Consider the following 21,781-nt stretch of genomic DNA (forward strand, 5'->3'; position numbering starts at 1 on the left):
TTATTTATTAGTCAGCATTTTAATAATTAGGTTCTGATCTGACTTTGTCTATGTATTAGTACTTATTTTATGGATATAAAAAAAATACTTTTGAGACAAATTTACGTTCACACATGTACTACTTAACATGCAAGTTTTTACTAAGCAAAACTATATTATATATTTACGTATATAATATATATATGTTAAATATTTGAGATTTTTCTTGCACCGTAAATAGAAAATAATAAAATATGTATGTGTTGTTCTTTTTTTTTGATAGAAAGATGCTACATTGCATTCATTCGGTAAACGAAGTTACAAATGTGACTTATAAGTCAGGAGAACCAGACTATAAAATCAACTAACGCAACTGCTCAGGAGCTTCCCCGCACATAAAGTGACGGACATTGCCTTAAACTTCTAAGACTCTCAAAAAGAGAGTAAGCGCTCTGTATAATCAGAGACTGAAAAGCTCCTACGACCTCTAGGGAGGCGGAATGCGGAGACATTCACCACGAACAAACAGTTCAATAGCACAGACCCATACTAAAACTATTTAAAAAATAGAAATCCCACAAAACAAGAAACCAACAAAACTAAAAAATATAAATAAAAATAAAACACAACCACGAGCACGGGAGGGCTCCGGCGGCACACCCTCCACAGGCAATCGGCATCACAAACCTAACGGCACGAGCACCCAGCTTGCGTACGGACCACAGAAACCTCTCAAAGAAGGCCGGCCGTACGACCACCAGCCGTAGCATCGACCGCCGCTCTGAGCACTTTGCCTCAGATTGAGGCTGCCCAACAGCACCTCACCTCACCGTGGACTCCACCTGAAAAGGGTAGAACAAAGAAACAACAAAACACAGCAGCAGAGCCGTGCAACAACACCAACATCTGCTACACAAAATTCGGGCACAACCACTGGCGATACAGGGTACAACACCAGACACCGAAAGCAACCTCCATTAACGGAGATACAGGGTACTGCTTCGGCGACAGGCCAACCGCGGCATGGACCGAACAACAAAAAGAAAACTGGACGCCGATAAAAGGAAACACCGAAAAAAAAAGAAAGACAAATCTACCGGCGAAAACAGAGGCCGTGCCGGACTCAAAAAGAAACCTGGGAGGAAAACCGCCACCCGGAGGCTGACAGCCAAAGCCTGAGGATCCAGAAAAGGCCGAGAAGATCCTCTGAAGGTAGCCCGTGGTTGCGCGTGAGGTCCACTCGCCGTAGGGAGCCCAAGCTTCGTTCCGCGCGTGCAAGCTACGCCCCACTCCGCCTGGCACCGCGTTCGGTGGGTTTGTAGATCGGCATCTAAGCAGCATCCCGGAGGGGCGTGTGTTAACGTTCGGCAGCTGGGCGGCCCGGGGCGGTAATCCTCCCTTATTGGCCTGAAAAAACCTAACAACCGGAAAAAAAACTATTAAACGGATAGAGAGAGGGAGGGGAGCAGGAGGCGAAGCTCACACACCCCCCCCCCCCCCCCCCCCCCCCCGGGGGTGGCGCGGCTCTGGGTTGGGGGAGGTTTGAGAGAGAGCAGAGACGGGGACGCGGTTCAGGAGAGCAAAATCAGAACTCCCATTTAATATGTATGTGTTGTTCAGACTTTAGACTACGTACGTTCAAAAATGTCTTAATTTTATATGCTTTTTGGCTGCAAGTCGGACTTTACCATATAGTTTTGAGCATATACTAGTTTGTTTTACCATATACGTAGGATCGAGATTCTTCATGATCAAGACTAGCTATAAAGATCCTGGGTCCGTAGTTCTTTGATGATGATTCAGTTTTCCAGTACCCTTTTGTAGCGTTTCATGTTGACAGTTTTAGTACTAGGATAATATTCTTGATCGATCTTGTTCCAGTAAGTTCTATATATATATATAGCGAGTAGTAGGCATAAGACTTCAGGAAATTCCATGGCTGAGGATATGATCACATACGTTGCGGTGGGAAAAGATGTGAAAGACTGCAAATTAATCCTGTCTTGGGCTTTAGAGAACATCGGAGGGAGCAGGATTTGCATCATTCATGTTCACAAGCCTGCAAAGCTGTTCCCTTTAGGCAAGTTATTTGTATCTTCGAAAAATATTGATAAACCCGAACATGGACGTTGGAGTCCTTCGATTTGTAAGTCATAGCGAAGGATGTGTCTTCGACACGATCTTCCTCCGCTTTGACTTGCAAGTAATTAAAACTTTTCTTTATTTTTCTTGCACATATATTTCTGAAGTTTTGGAGTTGTTTGAGTCGTACGTCTTCTCTTGTACTTCAGTGCGAAGCTTAATGACAGCAAGGAAGATAAGAGAACGCCTGGAAACTGGTATACAAAATATGCATGAAATCATAGAGGAATACGTTCTTTTCTGCCAACAAAAGGGGGTATAATTTCTATATATATATATAGATCATTAGATCTCTTGTAAATTTCTTCTGTGCATCTTTAATCCTTAGATCGCCTGAGTTTTGTAACCTCTTTTGGGAATTGTGGTGTTTCAAAATATTCTAGGTACATGCACAAAGGCTAACCATTGAAATGGACTCCATCAGAAAGGGAATCCTAAAACTCATCTCTGTGCATGGGATAAGGAAGATTGTCATAGGATCTACATCGGCCAATCACTATAGAAGGTTATTAAGAACCTCCTATTTATAACTATATATAATATTGTTGACTATTTCTTGTGTCTGCCTCTTTCTCTCTCTAAGCCCACAGTTCAGTCAAGAAGGCTAGCTAAGATATCCAAATCCATATTAAAAGATCTAGATTTAGGTCTATCTGTAAACCCGCCTATTATACATTACTAAACACACTTCTGATGTGAAAACTTGCTACGTGAGATTTTTGTAGAGACTCAAATGTGTCTCTCTGGTTTATTCAACATGATCATGTGCATGCTTTGATATTTTGGATTGAGATAGCTAATTAATAATTACTGCTCCATTTAATTTGCAGAAAAGTGGAACTGGGGTCTAAGAAAGCAAAGTATGTGTGTCAAACTGCACCTGTCTCCTGTCAAGTACAAGTCATTTGCAAGGGCCACCTCATCTTTACCAGGTTTGCTTCCAAGCTTGCTTTTGTCAATTACACTTGCAAATATGTAATTCTTTTGCTATCAGCTTTCTGTTTTGTAGTTATGCTTCAGTTTTTAATGAGGTGGTCTACTTTTGTATTAATTTGTGGCTGCAAAACATTTTTTATTTTTATCCACATAATCGGTAACTGCTACTACAAAATAATGTCACTTTTCATTTTAAATTTTATCATTTTTAATTACACTTATCATTATGACATATTTAAGAATTTGTTACGTTAACTTACTAACACATATATGAAACAAGTTAAAGCACGCCAACACTACAACAAATTGGAGTTTTTGCCATGAGTTCTTTTTACACCATATAGATTGGTGACAATAAGTGAGCTATTGTCACAAAAATGTCTAGTGGGAGTAAAACTAGACTTTTTCCCATAATATTATAGTGGTGGATAAGAATTAGTGAGAACATAGCTTTTGTAACGATACAATAATTTGTCTTCACGAGTTGTCTTCATGGAAGTCAAAACTGAGATAAAAATTTTGGTAGTGATGGGTATAAGCTTTTTCCCACGAGAAACTCATGTAATTGGGGCTAGGCCTGTGCAAAAAAAGCAGTGGGCCGATCCGTCCGCAATAACCGGCCTGAGCCCAACCGACAAAAGTCGGGTTATTCGGATCCACGTCATTTGCGGGTTGAACCACGTTGATTATCGGTCGAAACCGATACCGTTCGTGCGTTTTAATCCTTGAACCAAGGCAGAGTCCCGACTCCCTCTCCCTCTTCTCTTCGTTTCACAAGCCCTAGCCAGTGCACCATTCCATTCGTCGTTGCCGTTCGCCGTCACTGTTGGGAATCGCCATTCGTCGTCGCCGTCGTCTTCACCGTTCAAGCCAGGTAGTCCCTCTATTTACCGTATTTCCCCCAAATGTTTGTGATTTTGTGCTGAGTTTTGCTTAGAGGATCACGATGCTTGTATTTCTCTTCAAGATGAGGGTTTGGTTGAAGTGGGTTTTGATTTTGTGCTGGGTTTTGGTTGAAACGATAAGATATGCTTTGAGAGTAAACAGGTCTAGTCATTTGATGTGCTTCTTGTTACCCTGTACCTTGTCTTTTTCAGCAACTTGCCAAACTAAACTGTTAGTTTATCCTGAATGCGTCCAACATCGTACCAGTACTGCTCTCTAATTGTTTGATAAAGGGTTTGGGAGGACATGAATTTGATCTCCAAGCATTCCTCATTGAGAAGGCCGGGGAGCAAATTCCATTGCTCTCTATTTCCTCCTCTTGCTTGCTGGCGCTGTGTTCACTTGCCTCTATACTTACTTTATTTAATTATCCTTTTAGCTTCCTTCTTTTGATCACCAAATATTTATAACACGAAATGAATAAGTCTAAAGGTGCTTAAAAAACCTCTTTTCAGGATGATCTGCTTCTAATTAATTTGGAAATAATTGAAAAGGTTTTCTCTTTGTTACTGCTGTGAAAGCATGTCACGTGGTAATTGCATTGACTTTTCTTTAACTATTGTTCAATAGTAAGTAGTGTGTTTACAATGTAAAGAGACCAAAAAAGGAGAAGAAGAAAAGAATGCAAACATCAGGGTTTATGGGTATAATGATCACCAGGGGTCATTTATGTGAGAAAATGTTAGTTACGTATACCCATATGGTTAAGTTTTGAAGATAAAGATTTTACTTGTAAATATATATGGTAAATAAAGATTTTACGATTTAATAAATTGAAATTGGATTACTATATAAATAATTATGATGATGAGTCACTTAGTATACATCATCATAATTATTTATATAGTAATCCAATTTCAATTTATTTATGGGATTTGAATCTGATCCTATCACATGACATGATATATACAAGTTCATGTGTTATAAACTCAGTTGGTGATCGAACAGTACATATGATCATTGAAATCTAGTAATTGGTGCAGTAGTTGATCAGTAGTACTAGATCTTAGCAAGCAGATTGCATACACTAAAAAATTATAAGAGTAGAGTTCTCATTCTCGATCGCCACAGTTTGCTTAGAATATTTCTTAATTTTTAAAATTACCCATGCATCAACAATATCTATGGAAATATATGAGTGGAATCAGTATATTAATTCATGTATGTAGTCAAAAAATAATGATAACAGAGGACTTCAAGAGGTGATAAAGGTACCATATAGTTTTTCTCTATATTCAGCCACATCATGAGTTATTGTTTACAATAGTTCACCACGCATATTGCATTTCGTTCCACCGTGGATCTGTTTTGGACCAGTTCGGTTCAAAACCAATTCCATGATTCCATAAACTGGATAGAATCGGTTCGGTTCTAGTTCTAGAATTTTTAGGACCGGTTCGTGTTTATATATGTAATTAATTTTTAATATTAGATATATAATTATATATAAAATAATATTATATTATAATTTATAACATAAAGTTATAATATTAAACATGAACCTTTGTTTGGTCATATATTATTAATATAAATATATCTATTAATTATATTTTTAAACCTAATAAATTCTCAACATATTCTTTTGAATCATTTTGATAAATACATAATACAATAATAATACTAATATATATTAGTATACTAATACTATATTAAATCATTTTTATATAGTAATATTAATACTAGTAGTCAAAACCAGAATGATCTAGACCGATTACACCCCTAGAAGTGAGTTTTGATTATATATTGGCCTCTTGCATTAGTAGTCAATAACAAAACCCATGGATATATAGTACAATCACTATAAGCAAAACAAGGATTTGTAATGGATTATTTACGGTGATAATGACTATTTGAGACGAAAACAGACTCATTTTGACAAAAAAAAAATCCTTTTCTCATAAAATAGCTGACCACATGAAATAAACAGTTTTCTTGTATTGAATTTTTTAGAATTTTAATTTTTCAAATGATTTTGATTTTGAAGGATATTCTTAATTCGCTATATATAATACTTATTGCAAATAATAATAATAATAATAATAATAATAATAATAATAATAAGATTATTAACTACAAAAATTATAAATTTTTGTCACTCAATTATCATCTAGTTGTTTTTACTATGATCAGTACCATGAGAGACTAGACTAACAAAATTCAAGTGTATTTCGATAATGGATGAGTACGGTTAAATATTTATAGGAATTGGTGGAAAGATAACTCATTAATTAATTAATCAGGTCAATTAAAACTGATTCGAGTCAAATTATGCTGATATATCTTAATCCTTTCAAATATTCAGTTCGTATCAAACTCAAAGATGGTAGTTAAAAATTGAGAGCCCCATTTTAAGGTGAAGGAGTTACCCCAGTCGATAAGAAGCTGCTGACCCAGAGTATAAATATATGGCAATGTAGCATTTCACTCCTTCACCACCTAGGAGACACCTGGCCTCATCGCTTTAGAAAACGTATTAGATTTATATAGAAGAAGGGTTACACGGCACAACCTCCCGTAGGAAAGTAAAAAATTAGAAGGAAAAAGGAAAAAAAGAGATCAAATTTGTTCATTCTCTCCCAAAATTCCCTTCTTTATCTCCTCAATTCCTTTGGAACATCTCAGTGCCCCCAAATTCATATTCCGTTTTTCTAAGACAATAGAGCTCTGATTAGACACCCACTTTCTATCTCTTTCCAAACTGATCTGCAATTTTCTGTTTTGAATAAGAAAAAGGTGAAATTCTGTGCAATTGTTGACGGATGCAGATGGCTTTTGAGGAATCCTGGGTTTCTCTGATATGTAATCCTCATTTCTGAATTGTTCTGTTTCGATCTGTAATGATCATAATGTACAGATGGAAAAGTTATTTAATCATATTTGATTGTGTTAAGTTTTTTCTTCTTCTTTTGGTAGTTGATCAAGTTTAATGGTCAATTGGATATTCCGATGGATGTGATGATCTGGGTATGCTAAAAGGATCGACTTTCTGGGTTCAGTCTATGTAAGATTGTTAACGATTGTGACCCCTTTTTCTGGGTTTTGAAGGATGGCTGTCGAATTGTGTTGCCTGGTTTATTTTGATCGGATTAATCTGACTTTTATAAGCTATCGTGGGTATACGTGAATAGGAGATTGTCTTTTCATGTCAAAATTCTTTTCTTTTGGGGTTTCTTTTGGGTGTCGAATATCCTTCCATGGAGAATTGGTATTCGTCTCTACGAAGTTTTTATTCTTTTGATGTTCTTTAAATTCCTAGTTTTGACTCACGATGTGATAATATTCTCGATTTACGATGGTCCTTTCAACTTGGATGCTCTCAATTAGGCTGCTTTTACTTGGGTTGAGCCTATAATTCAATGATCGGTTCACAAATTTCCTTTGGTATATATGTCTATATACCTTGGTTTTATAGGAGGATTTATTGTATAGGTTTCTTATGAATAATGGGCATCCTTCCTATCTTCTGACTTCTCTGAGATCCCTCAAGGAAACACCAGCCCAGACCCCTCTATCTCTTGTCTGCTCTCTCTCTCTCTCTCTCTCTCTCTCTCTCTCTCTCCCCCCCCCCCCCCCCAACTCATGCTTGCCCCCAAGACCCATAATAGTGGGTACCCAACACACTATTTTTGAATAACAGTTAGGTCACCGAGTCCTACCAGGCTTATGACTCCTTGTTAAATAATTTTCCAAATATCATATAAGGGAACTGATTTCTAATATATAGATTTCATAGAGAATTATTTAAGGCATATAGCCAAGTATTCGCTAATTGAGGCCTCCAACTCCTAGTAGGTATGATCGAAACAATGCTTACACAAGTCTCGAGATCAATTGTAAGATCCAGCCTCTTCAATTCATCCAGCCCCAATTTATTGCCACTTAATTCATCCCCTAACTCTAGGATACATATTAATTCAGTCTTAAATGCATGAATGAGGTTTTTATATTGTTTTATAGCCATTCTCATTCACCATAAAACAGTATTCTCTTGGGGTCCCCACCAATATTGCAATATTGGTGGAAACAAGAGCTATTGAAGATATAGTAATAATTTGTTCTCATATTCTTCTATATAGAGGGGAAGCCCACTTGCCTTCCATCCACTATTAGTTTGAGGAGGAAACCAACTGTGGCATAGTTGCGTAACCCCTCCTAATGGTATAATCCTTTAGTCACCAAAACACTAACTAGATCAACAGTCTACAATATTGTTCCTATTATTGTATATATGTTATATAAAAACATGTAAGTAAGTGATATGTTCAGCATATAACTCCAGTGTATACAGTATTTGTTTTTTGTACAAATAGTATTCTCAACATTTTATATTTGGGATAGAATACATATTCAAATTCAGTATTGAAACTTGTGGATTCAATGTAATTGAAGTTAAATATGGATATTAGCAAAATGCATGTTTAGCTACTGAAACTGTAGATCTGCAACCCCACTGCAGCTTAGAGGCACTACCAGTGGACCAAAAAATTCCTAATCATATACTTTTATGATTATTCATCCTACTACAATCAGTTTTGAATACTTGATTCACTTGAGAGTATTCAAAACCATATTCTGGACATAAGCCAATGGGGAAGGTGGCATTATGCCATGAATTAGCAATAAAAAAAAAAAAAAAAACTTTACTAATTGGGTAATATCCCTTTGTATTTGTTCTCGACCCATCAATCCCAACATTGCGTCAAAATTTTGAATTATGCGTGCCCTTTCAATCTGCCCTGTTTTTAAAGACAAACTCAGTAATGTTTTCATTTTATTTGCATTTGTTGATCACCTTTTTAACTGGGTATCATAGACTCTTTTTGTGTTCAACAAAACCCATAAGTTTTTTCTGAAGTAGATAGCATTAGATTCGATCATTCATCCATTCAACATCTTTGAATACATACGTTCAGACACATGATTGAGTACCACTTAATCATGTGTCTGACTTGTATTTTGCCACAGAATCTGGACCATTCAATAGAATTTATCTTCAAATCCAAGGTAGTAATTGTGGTTTGTTAAGCTTTGAATAAACCCACTACGAACAAGTCGTGGCATCATTGCAGCTGAATAACAGGGGATATTAGATGCTTTTAACTTTGTGGACTCTCACCTAATCATGTTGGATACCCCTACGTGCAATTTTGATTAAAAGTCCTTTGTATACACCCTTAACTATTACTTTTGTGGCTGTAAGCAATATAAGTAGGTATAATTGCAACCCATTTAGCCTCAACGCCCAAATGTTTACACCAAAAACCAACAACAATACTTTAGGCATCGATTAATTCTCTGTCTTGGGAACTATTACATCAAGAGGCATTAAGGTCCCTTAGAAAAAATCTCACATATAGTTAATACATGACCAGTCCCAAAACCTGGACTTCTGTTAACTCAAATATATAATTTGATCCCCAGTTGTGCATGGTACCTCCTAATATTCTAAATCTTTAGTCACCAAACTTACTCCCTAGATGAATAGTCTACAATATTTAATTGGTGTAGCCCTTAATTTTTATAAATTAATGTATTTAACTCTGAAAAAGAATTACTTATAAAGAATGCCCTTATGTCCTTATCCTTGCCTCCTCTGAATAGTTCATTCTATGAGCAAATGTGTTCCTATTATTGTTGAACCATGGATAACCTACTACTTACCATATGTACTATTCTGCATGGTGAGTACATATAGACCTTCATTTCCCACACGTTAACTACATCTAAGATTCCAACAGAATATGACTATTGGAAGCATAAACATTACTGACGTTTGTGGGTTTGGACTGTGTTTGTAGGTTACAAGTATATGATTTCATATACTTTAGCTTATCCTTGGAATGTGACAAACCCATTAATACTTTATCACTTAGTTATCTCATGATTATAAGCTTCTTTCAGATACTACTACTGGTTTACAGCACTGTGCGAGTTAATTCATGTAGAATTTACTATGGTATTCTAGTATACAAAGCTCATCATGCTATGATAGAAGACTAATATCATTTAATTTTCTATTCGAAGGTCATTATGTCCATGTGCCAAACCTGTCCTAATTAGCCTTTTGTTGCTAATTCACCTTGATACATAAGATGGATAAGTCTTGGGTGCATATTGAAGATAGATTGCATTCCACTGAGTATGATCAAGGTGTTCGACAATTCTTAGCCATGGCGCAAGCACATTCATCAACACCCAATCAGATTAGGTGTCCATGTAAGAGATGCCGGAATAGGGCTTTCCACTCTATTCGTATTGTGGAAGATCATTTGTTTTTAAAAGGGATTGATCCAACCTATACAATATGGATTTTTCATGGAGAAGAGGATCCGATCCTAAATTCTACATTCTCTGAAGATGTAGATGATGATGCATCTCCTTCCAATCACTACATGGATGATGTCGATGAGATGTTAGATGACATTCGGCATGGGTCATTCATGGATAATCCAGGTAGCAATGATGGAAATGCCCACAACTTTGATGTCGGGTCCACCTCTGATGCTCCAACCAACTATAATTTTGAGGAGTTGGTTGCTGACGCACGAAGGCCACTTTATCCTGGATGTGCGAAGTTCTCGAAGCTATCATTCATGGTCAAGTTGCTTCACATCAAAAGCATAGGTGGTTGGACCGTGAAGTCCTTTGACATGGTACTCAAGCTTCTGCATGCTGCATTTCCCGACGCTCATTTCCCAGATTCATATAACGATGCTCGTCGCTTAGAGCGTGGCTTGGGTTTCAGTTATGACAAGATACATGTTTGCCCAAATGACTGTGTGTTGTTTTGGAAGGAAAATGCATCGTACAATGCTTGCCCTAAATGTTCGGCATCTAGGTGGGTTGTAAGCACAAGTGAGCAACGAATGGTACCACAAAAGGTTCTTCGATACTTCCCCCTGAAGCCGCGCTTGCAGAGGCTATTTATGTCAACAAAGACTGCCCGAGCCATGAGATGGCATGTTGATGCACGTGTTGACGATCCATCATGCATGCGACATCCAGCAGATTCAAAGGCATGGAAAGACTTTGATAACAAACATCTTGCCTTTTCCCAAGATCCTCGCAATGTTCGACTCGGTTTGGCGAGTGATGGGTTTAACCCATTCAATAACATGAGTAAGCCGTACAGTATATGGCCAGTACTACTTGTGCCTTACAACTTGCCCCCTTGGTCATGTATGAAAGATCCATACACCATCTTGTCGTTACTAATCCCTGGCCCTAAGTCACCAGGGAATGATATTGATGTGTTCTTGCGTCCTCTTGTTGATGAGTTGAAGGAACTATGGGAAGAGGGTATTCGGACGTTTAATGCGTACAGTGGGGAAATGTTTAGCTTACATGCAGCACTACTTTGGACTATCAATGACTTCCCCGCATACGCCAATCTTTCTGGGTGGAGCACAAAGGGCAAGATGGCATGTCCTTCATGTAGAGAAGGCACAAATTCACAGTGGTTGGTCTATGGGCGAAAGCATTGCTATATGGGGCATCGACGGTGGTTGCCACCTGATCATAGTTGGAGACGGAAAAAAAATTCTTTCAATGGGTGCGAAGAGCATGGACTCCAACCATCAAGGGTCCAGGGAGAGGAATTGATAGAACAATTATATGAGGTCTCCAACCATATCCAGTTTGGTAAAGCTAGTTCGAAGCGGAAGCGAACGCCCAATCAACTAAATTGGACCAAAAAATCTATCTTCTTTGAGCTTCAATATTGGTTAGACTTGGCCTTGAGACATAACCTTGATGTCATGCATATTGAGAAAAACATCTGCGATAGCGTTTTAGGAACATTGCTGAATATTGAAGGAAAAACAAAGGACTCTCCCAATGCCCGCAGGGATATGGAAAATCTTGGAATAAGGAAGGAATTGCATTTACAACATGCTGGGGACCGAGTAAGTATGAGTCTTGGTTGCTACATGTTAAATTCCTTGGAACGAAGGGTTTTCTGTGATTGGGTGTCAAAAGTGAAATTTCCTGATGGATTTGCATCGAACATTGCCCGTTGTGTGAACGCTAGTGATGGAAAGATCAGTGGAATGAAGAGCCATGACTGTCATGTCTTCTTGCAATCACTCTTGCCGGTTGTCATTGGTGGGTTTTTACGGTCTGATGTACGTCAAGCCTTAATAGATTTGAGCTCGTTCTTCAAAGAATTGTGTTCTCGAACTTTGAACTTATCAGTGTTGACATCTCTTCAGGCTAATATTCCCTTCATTCTCTGCAAATTAGAAATGATATTCCCTCCAGCCTTTTTTGATATCATGGTGCACCTTGCCATTCACTTGCCAGATGAGGCATTTCTAGCAGGACCTGTGCAATATAGGTGGATGTACCCTTTCGAAAGGTATCTAGGGAAGTTCAAGAGGTACGTTCGCAACAGAGCTCGGCCAGAGGGCTCAATTGCTGAGGCATATGTGCATATCGAGTGTCTGACATTTTGCTCAATGTACCTCCATAATATTGAAACTAGATACAATCGCGAGGAACGAAACATTGATGTTCGTATTGGCTCAACTGATAAGGGAAATGAGCAAAGTTTATCTGTGTTCTCACAAAAGCTTAGACCTTTGGGAACAGCAAGATCCCACAAATTATCAGACTCACTATTCGTCAATGCCCGATGGTATATACTTAATAATTGCTCGGAGATTGAGCAATACATTGAGTAAGTCAATCATCTATTACTTAAATACAAAACAATTATCATGTGTTATATCACTTATCTCATTCATGGGGAATGATCGTGTCACATATATTGACAGGGAGCACTATAAGAAGATCCAAGAAGATCACGCTCAGAATATCGACCAAACGCACCAGAATCAATTCCCATCTTGGTTCAGATCACGAGTAAGATATGAAACCGTCTGCATTGCTGTACCTACTTCCAATCTCATAATATACATATAACTAATTCGGCATATATATTCTTTGTCTGGTAGATTCGAGAGCTTCGTTCAGTTAGGCCGGATGCGGTAACAGATGAGATATATGCCTTAGCATGTGGTCCAGATCCATGGGTCGCATCTTATGCCGGATGCATAATGAATGGTGTTCGCTTTCATACGAAAGAGAGGGAAAGGTATCGCCGCAGCCAAAACAGTGGGGTGGTCGTGCATGGCGAGCATCAGGGATCCCATGTTGACTTCTACGGTGTGTTACATGATATATTGGAATTGCGCTACATGGGTTGGCGTTCGGTATATCTCTTTCAATGCGCTTGGTATGACATTGGCGACCCGAGAAGGGGGATACGTGTTAGGGACAAAATGACGGTAGTCAATACTGCTAGGACATGGTATAAAGATCAACCTTTCGTCCTTGCCGACCAAGCAAATCAAGTCTTTTATCTCAATGATCCGATATTGGGGGGCAGTTGGCAGGTAGTCCAAAAATTGACAAGTAGGAATGTTTACAACATTCCTGCAAATACAACTGTTGATGATGGGATTGACGATGATGAAGCATCAGATGGTGACTCAAATGATGATGGTGACAACAACACTAACAATTATCCACCTATTCCACAGAGTGGGTCAGCCATGGCCCAGCCATTAAATCGAGAAGACTCAGACCATTTGCCTGTTGATCCAACTTCCATATCGCATAGAGAACCAATGACAGAAGTTGATGATGATGTATTCATTGATGATGAACTACATGGCGATGACTTGAGACTGGATGATGTAGGTGTCGATGGTAACTCTGACAGCGAGGCCGAGTATGAGGAGGAGGGAGAAGAGTTTTAATTCCAGCCCCCGCTTGTTTTTGTGCATTCCAAGTTTTCCAATGGACTTCATCGGTGTAGTTATTGAAATCACTATATGTAACTTAATATTATTCAGACTCGTAAAACAAGTTACGCCTCCTTATGTGTGATGACAATTTGGAATTGCTTTTCCATTCATTCAAGCATATATTTAGTAGCTTTTAGAGTCATAACGTGTACTCATGCAACAACCCCATATTTTCTTTATTTGCATTATGTGGAAGTCATTAACTCCACATAACGACAAAATGTATTTGCGTCATTAGTTCACATCTGAGAAGAAGAAGATCAATATTGGTTAGAGTTTGTTATAACTATTTAAGGGTTGGAGTTAGGTATGTAGAAACTGGCCACACAAGTTTCATGAGCAATCCAAGTTTTTAACTAAGTACCAACCATGTGCAACATCCAAGTGTTATGCATTTAATGGGTGAAATTTCTTACAACTGCTAGCTTTTTTGTAATAATTTATAACTTGTTTTAGAAGTCTACAAAACATTTACAAAATTGGGTAAACTGTTGCTCAGTTCTAAAATGGAGACTTTGTGTACACATTTCAGAAAATCTGTACACAAAGTGTTCTACAAACCCCTACATGTAATATAGCCAAGTCCAGTGGCTGGACTGCACTGGGAACAATGGAAAAGGCTCCATTTTACAGTATTGGAGGCTCACTTGTTTTGGTTGAATCCAGTTAAGCTTATCAGTTGAGCCTTCCAGAACAATTTCAGTAGGAATACAGTGAGTTTTAGCCTCTTCTATAGCATGCAACAACCCTGGTTTTAATGTATGGTTTTCAATTGTGCAGGATTAGGATCACTACTGTAAATCTAGAATTCTTCATTCCTTGAAATGAACCTGAGGATGAGAATGGAGGAGCTGCCCACTGAGTTATTGAAGAATGCTGGGGATGAAGAAAAGCTTAGTCCCTGGTTCTTTGAAAATCAGGATAGTAGCCATTTTTCTCTCTTCTCTCTCTCTCACTCTGCCATTTCTATTAATTAGGTGTATATTTCCTTTTTTGTTCAGGAACAAGTTGGGGCATGGTTTAGCCATCCAGGAACTTTTCCCAGAATGTGCTGGAAAAGTTTGGTGGTGTTGTTGGGAAGCACCTGAAAGAGTGGATGTGCTGATCAGCCTAGCACAATACCCATGTGGGAGTATTGTCAAAATCGAAAATGCAATTTCAGAATGTGCTTACAAGGGCCTGCTTCCAAGAAATTAATGTGCCAATAGACCCACGCCATTAATCAATAATATTGGAACCAACATGATAAAGAGATGTTGACTGAATTTTGGCACATAATGATTAACAAAAAGAACTTTACAGAAACTTTTATCCCATTGACTTGATATCACAGTATTGCACTTTTTAAAATAAGCAAATATTCACATTCAATTAAACATGTTTGCACCCAGTTGATATGTAACAACAGGGAGTATTCAACTGTGTTGTACAATTCTGAGCATGAGATTCAAAACTGGACGCTCACAGAGGCTATTATAACTGTTGAGCAAATTAATGTGCCAATAGATTCGTGATTGAAAAATAGCATTGGTTAATATTGATGGTATTATTGGTGACATAATTTGCCTAAGTGCAACGTCTTGTTGTCGGTTCAAGGATTCAAAACAGGAACAATTTGGTAAGTTATTCTTGAAATAATGTTGAACCTGAGTAGGATGTATTTTTTGTGCATATAAAATATAACAAAACTTTACTAATTGGAGTATTTAATTGTTTGCAGTGTAAGGGTAAGATCAGGATCCAAAAAACTGGTAATATGTAAGGGGCGGGAGAAGAAGTACAAGGGCGGGATAGTCAATTTTCAGATGGGAAAAGGCGCCCTTTCTTTGATTTGATGATCTGCCTGACAAGCTGCCAAAGTAAGATATTTGGGGACAGCTGGCTCACAATCCTGAATCAGAACAGTCTTATTTGGTTCTGAGTTGCAGCAGTCAATATTTTAGTTACGCACTAGACACTTTGAACTTCAAAAATATCCAGAGTGTTTAAGCTACTGTGGCCTTCCCTGCATATCAAGGGAAACCAACTCTGGCATCAGGTTTGGACATGGATGATTTGCAAGCACTTGCTTCTTCTCTTCCTACTTCAGTTTTCATTTTCTTTGCACATCTTCTTCACAGTATATACAGTGGGGAAATAAGTTGCTAATTCACCTCTGTCCAAGCATATAGCTTCATAGCCATCCAGGACTCTAGTTTTTTTACTGTCTTACAAGTGGATATCCTATTACACATCAACTACTTTATTCTATGACTTTGTATTTATTGAAATGAGTTGATGCACCAGTTTACACGGGTCTCCAAGCTGGATGTTGGTTTCAGTTTACTAATGTCATTTCTTCTACCTAGGACATTGATGTTCGTAGCAGTTTAAGTCAATCATCAATCTAGTATCATGAAACTGACTTCTTTCCTACCAACTGGAGTTCACTTTAAAAATAGACTCTTTTGACTATACTACACCTCGAGTGCCTTACTTATCTATCACCTCTGTCTGAGGCTTTCCAGTATGGAACTACTTCTATTTGAAAACATGCTGTATTTTGGAAACATGTTGCAAGAATATTTAAACATCATCTTTATCCTGCATTTTGAGTTGCTGAGGTATACTGCAATGAGTTGCATTAGGAAGGTGTGGTATCACAAGTCTATGCTTTCATCTAAATGCATAATATATTGACTTCTGCATATTTTAATGGTTAGGGATGTTAGAATACTTGCTATTAATTTCAGAATAGCAAGTATAGCTACCATAGGATTCAAGCTTAAGTACTAATACATAATCACATCCTTACTACATGGTTGCCTGTAGAAAATACAGGTTGTTGCAAACTATCTTGGTTACAATAACAAACTGGATGTGCAAACTTTTATCCCATTCACATGGTATCTGATGATGGATTTTCAGTCATGCAGCAAGTAATAGTTTATTCATTTACTGTTTTCAGAGATATCACTTTGTATGGTCAATTAATTAGAATAATTGGAGGAAATCCATGTTTTGGCCACTTGATTTAACATTTGTTTTAGTTTTTTAACATAATTACTGAGATTATAAGTCCATGCATGACGAAAACAGGTAAGTCTACGGTTTAGTTTTGACATAGACTGTGATAATAGTAAAATATTATCACAGTGAGGGTAGAGGCACTAAGTCTATGAGAGTAGCAGTAGACTTAGAAATCTGATTTTAACACAAGCAGGTAGCCTTGGAGTATCCAGAGTTTTTATTGTCCTTTATGTCTAGATCCATAAAATATGGATTTTGAACTGTGGTTACTGAGTTGAGTTGACCCATCAGTTAGTATGACAATATAATCATAAATAAAGTTTAATGCCATTCCAGTTACATGTTGCAATGGGTTTAAATGAACATGACTAAGGGAAATGAAACATGGAAATGGATCTGTGATTAGGATATTCAAAAGATGGTTCGTCTGCCACCTCATTCTCATAAAAAGGAACACCTGCATGTCTTATACAAGAGCTAAATCATTATGGGTTCCTTTAATGAATGGTGTAATTTATTGGGTAAGATAAAATGTGGGTAATAAAAGGAAGCCATAATATCATTTAGATGAAAAGAGGCATTAGGTAGGTGGTGTGGCTTCAGTATGCTTACTGCTAGAAAAATATTATCGCACTGAGTAAATGTGTATGGGCATGAAATATGCAAATACAAGACCAGGATCACATTAAATAGCATGTAATCAGAAGTGGTTTTTACATATCCTTTGCAAATACACAACTGATATTATAACTGATTAATATGAGCAAAGGTAATGAGGGTGAGGTCAGTGAAGTTTCGGGGGGGCCGAGTCCCACACGGTCCAGCTGTCATTGCTAGCAGCTTAGAAGCAGAAGTGTTGCCACCGAGAACCACACTGCGGGACGAGCCAAATTCAAACGAATCAACGCAGGATGTTGGAGGTGCGGGGGCACAAGAGGCTTTGGTTTTAGCAGACATTGGACAGGGGCAGCAAGAAAATGGTATGTAATGCAACTAACCCAGAATTTTTTAGCCTCAACTTAATATTTGACGTGTTAGCAATTACATATTGTGTATTAGTTTTTAATTATATTTTCCTGGTGGCTGTAAGCAAATAAAGTGATTGGGTTTGTGTGAACGCTTTGATGTCTTGATGTAGATCGACCTAGCAAGAAACGGGGAAGAGGGCCAGCTAAGGGCACGTTATTTGACCGACTTAGGAAGGTCGGTAAGATCCCTCTGGTTATACAAGAAGGTCATCGAGGGCCATCATGTGAGAATGCATCAATATTCACGGGCCGATTGACATGGATTATTAAGGTACATGCCGACATGAGGCATGCTAGTTGGAGTTTAGTACCTGAAGACGAAAAGCAAGAGCTCATTGACCGTGTTAGGGTACTTTTATACTTTCTACTAAAAAAGTGCACTATAACAAGTTGGTTGATTAGTCATATGTGCTGATTACACGATGTTAGGTGCTTAAAATTTGTACTGATGTTAACTAATTTTATGCAGGCAGATTTTGTTCTCGATTGGTCGAGAGACAACCATCGTGAGATGGTTGTGTCACATTTAGGCGATAAGTATAATGCATATCATTATACACTACACAAGAGGTATTTGAAATATGCATCACACGAAGAGGCCGTACGGGGTGGGACGGACATGGTCTCCAGACCGGTATGGGAAAAGCTATGTGAACGGTGGGCAAGTCCAACATTCAAGGTAAATATTGTAGAATAGTATTGTCTAAGTAACAATATCCAAAAAAGATGCATCCAAATTTTCTACATAGTCTGAAATATCAACCAGTTAGAAGTTCTTCCTAATCAGCTTCAGTTTTTGATTAATAAGTATAAATGAGGGAAAGACATTCTAACTAATGACTTTGTCATTTTTCTGGAACATCATTGCAGGAGAAGTCCAAAACAAACAGTTCAAATAGGAAAAAACTCAAAGTCAAACATACCGGTGGGCGTAAATCCTTTATAAGGATATTAGAGGAGAAGGTTAGTGACTTTTGTGATTGGGGGTATAAGTCTTAAAGTTTTGCAATAATGATGATCACGTCTACTGTTTCTTGTGTGTTGTAGAGGGCATTGGCGCTGGATATGATAGCATTTTATAAAGAAACACATTGGTCAACACGAAAAGGTCAATTCATCAATGCAGATACTGAACACAAATATGTAAGACATCTTCCTAATTTAATTTGACATACCCAGTGCATTAGTGTTTAACAGTAATGCTGATTTTATCCCATTACAAATTAATTTTTTCAGAATTTAATGGTCGAGAGGTTAGCTGAGAAAGATAGTGAGGAGGATGTAGTCGAAGCAGCTGAGAGCATCTTCAAAGAAGTGTTGGGACAAAGATCTGGTTATGCTCAAGGGATGGGGCATATGGTGATTCCGGACCCCTCTCCTGCAATGAAGAATAGTCGAGCATTTATTCGTCTAGCGGAGGAGAATCAACGCCACAAGAGTGAGGCTGAAATGTACAAGAGCAAGCTAGATCAAATGATGGGTGATATTGCTGCATTGAGGCAGAATTTTTCTGAGCATGAGAAACTGTTAATGAGCTATCGCCAAAGTGAGTTAGAGAGAGGAAGTGAGTCTCATAGAGAGACTCATGAAGATGCTTAGGCATTTCAGTCTAGGATATTTTTTGTGAAGGGTAGGTGGTGGGGGTTTTTTGTGGATTGTTACAATTATGGCTTGCTCAATCCAATGCCCATGGACTTATGTTTATAAGTAGTACTAATTTTGGTAGTTGTTTTGTATAGTTAGGGTGGATATGTATAAGACAGTTGTGGGAAGTTCAGTAATGTAGTTTAGGATCTGCATCTTTTTGTATTCAGCATTGACTTTTTGGGGGTGCAGTAATATCACTTTTGGAATTGACTACCTTCACATTCACAAGATTAGGTCCATGTGGAAAGGGTAAGTTTTGATGAATGCACCAGTATTTTTGAATAAAAACATGGCAGCCTTGAGTAACATTCTTGTGAATACTGAAACTGCTAATTGTTATATATTGACAGGGAAACTTTTAACAGGTTGGGGAAAAGCTCAGCTGAAGCATATGGATCATGGAATGTAGAGCAGGAGTGGGTGGAGATCTCAGAGCAGTTTCAGATGCTTAGAGAATGATCAAGGCTGGCAGCAAATTCAAACTCAGTATGTGTCTTTAATTATTGAAATCAATTAAGATTTCTAGTCACTCAAGTAAAAGTCTCCAATAACCTATTCAATATCACACACATAGGCAGTGGAACTGTTTCATCAGGTTTGCTCAATTAAATTGTTTAGGTATGTTAGATTAGCTAGATAACCTACACACTAAGTAGCTTGGGTAGGTTAAACACCAAATTTCTCTAACTTAGGATAAATTTCCATCAGAAATCTGTGAGTGGTGCTTGGTTAGGACCATTTATGATAAAACAATTTGTATACTAATGTATACAATTAAGTTGCATGGTACATATAAAAAAGTACCACATGAAAACTTGACTATAGGGTATAACAGTATACTCTAGAAGCCAAAATAGAGCTGTGTTTATCATAGAATAGTGACAACCAATATTTACAGTTTGGAGCATGAGTGGATTTTAAATATAGTAAACTTCAATTACATTCAGCAAACACGGGGGTATAGTATGTCAATGTCAAACAGATGAGCGACTATGAACTGTGAGAATCTGAAAGTAATTATGAATTACTGGGTAAAATAGAAAATGGAATCAGCTACCCATGCTATAGCAAGTATATTTTCCCACAGTTCATACTAATGTCATGGATTCTTAACAAGATATGATATGAAGCGAGTTAAGTTTGTTGAATTTCGATACTCATTCTCTGAGAATAACTACTTCATATACTTGATTGTACTAATAGTTTTGGGATAGAATATAACATTTGGTATTTAATTGTTTGCATGGATGAGGCAATAGCACACTTAAATCTACTAATATGCAATCTGGACCTGCAATAGCAGTTGGCATAGAATTGGTAGTGGCTTATATAGTGATAATCCCAGGGAATAGATATTGCTTGATGTTGACATTGTCCAAAATTGCATTTAGAGTCAAGAAAACTAAATACACAAACCTGTATATAATATGATTGGCAAGTAAGGAAGCATTAAAATTATTATTTCTGGTATGGATATAATTTGAATACTATAGAAGCTCCCCCACCTTTTAGCTTTAGTCATGTAGTTTAACCCATTGAAATCACTATGTCAAATTTGATAGATTTTGCTTTTTTACACTTTCAGGAGCAATTTGGCACCATGCTATGTGGATGGATATTGGTAAATCTGAATGTCTGGAGAATGGAAAAATTATAGGCTCCAGTTCTACATTAATGCTCATACGAATCGGTCTTCTTTTCCTGCTCTGCACTAATCCCATTGGAGGTACTTGGATAACATGCTGCCAAATGTGTTAGTTAGGTTCATGGCCTTCAAGTAAACACCCTTATGGATATTCTGTAGGAGATTTTCTATATCATAGGTGCAAGAACAATGTTGGCAGATTTGTACTAGTTGTTGGTGGTTGTGTATGTAACTGAGTTGACAGATTATAAACACACAGAATATACAATCTGTTGTTGATATTTTGACTGGGTAGCCCTTCCTTTTTTCTAAAATTGTTGTTCATGTTCATTGTTGGGATTAGTTATTGTTGTTGAATAACAGGTTATATATGCATCAACTGGCTATAGCCAAGAAGTATACTGCATCCTAAGAACTATAGTTCTCATATTGAACTATAGTTGAAAAACAGGTTATATATGCATCCTAAGAACAATAAATGTCATATTGAAATCTGGACATTTATAGTGTTTTGTTGGTGACAAAATGTACAGATGTTGTGACAATACCCATGGGAAAAATTATACTGCCCACTAAATCATTACGTGGGAAAAAGTTATACCAAATGCTGCAATTGGATCCCCACAAATATTAAACAATAT

The 21,781-nt window shown here is 37.6% G+C and overlaps 1 protein-coding gene and 1 long non-coding RNA gene across 2 annotated transcripts; both read left to right on the top strand.

The window, feature by feature from the left end:
- Positions 1–6,118: 6,118 nt before the first annotated feature.
- Positions 6,119–7,153, top strand: LOC122298837. Its single transcript, XR_006239517.1, has 2 exons — positions 6,119–6,801; positions 6,916–7,153. It is a non-coding gene; the product is annotated as an uncharacterized LOC122298837 (long non-coding RNA).
- A 10,566-nt stretch (positions 7,154–17,719) lies between these two features.
- On the top strand, positions 17,720–21,450 carry LOC122298831. The gene is made up of 8 exons (XM_043108683.1): positions 17,720–17,800; positions 17,959–18,197; positions 18,318–18,527; positions 18,719–18,811; positions 18,896–18,991; positions 19,085–19,744; positions 19,846–19,981; positions 21,081–21,450. Exons 2-6 carry the CDS (start codon positions 18,132–18,134, stop codon positions 19,445–19,447), a joined length of 828 nt encoding a protein of 275 aa, XP_042964617.1. The 5' UTR covers positions 17,720–17,800; positions 17,959–18,131; the 3' UTR covers positions 19,448–19,744; positions 19,846–19,981; positions 21,081–21,450.
- Positions 21,451–21,781: the final 331 nt, after the last annotated feature.

Source organism: Carya illinoinensis, chromosome 2 (genome assembly GCF_018687715.1).
Source record: "Carya illinoinensis cultivar Pawnee chromosome 2, C.illinoinensisPawnee_v1, whole genome shotgun sequence".
In the NCBI taxonomy this organism is placed as follows: domain Eukaryota; kingdom Viridiplantae; phylum Streptophyta; class Magnoliopsida; order Fagales; family Juglandaceae; genus Carya; species Carya illinoinensis.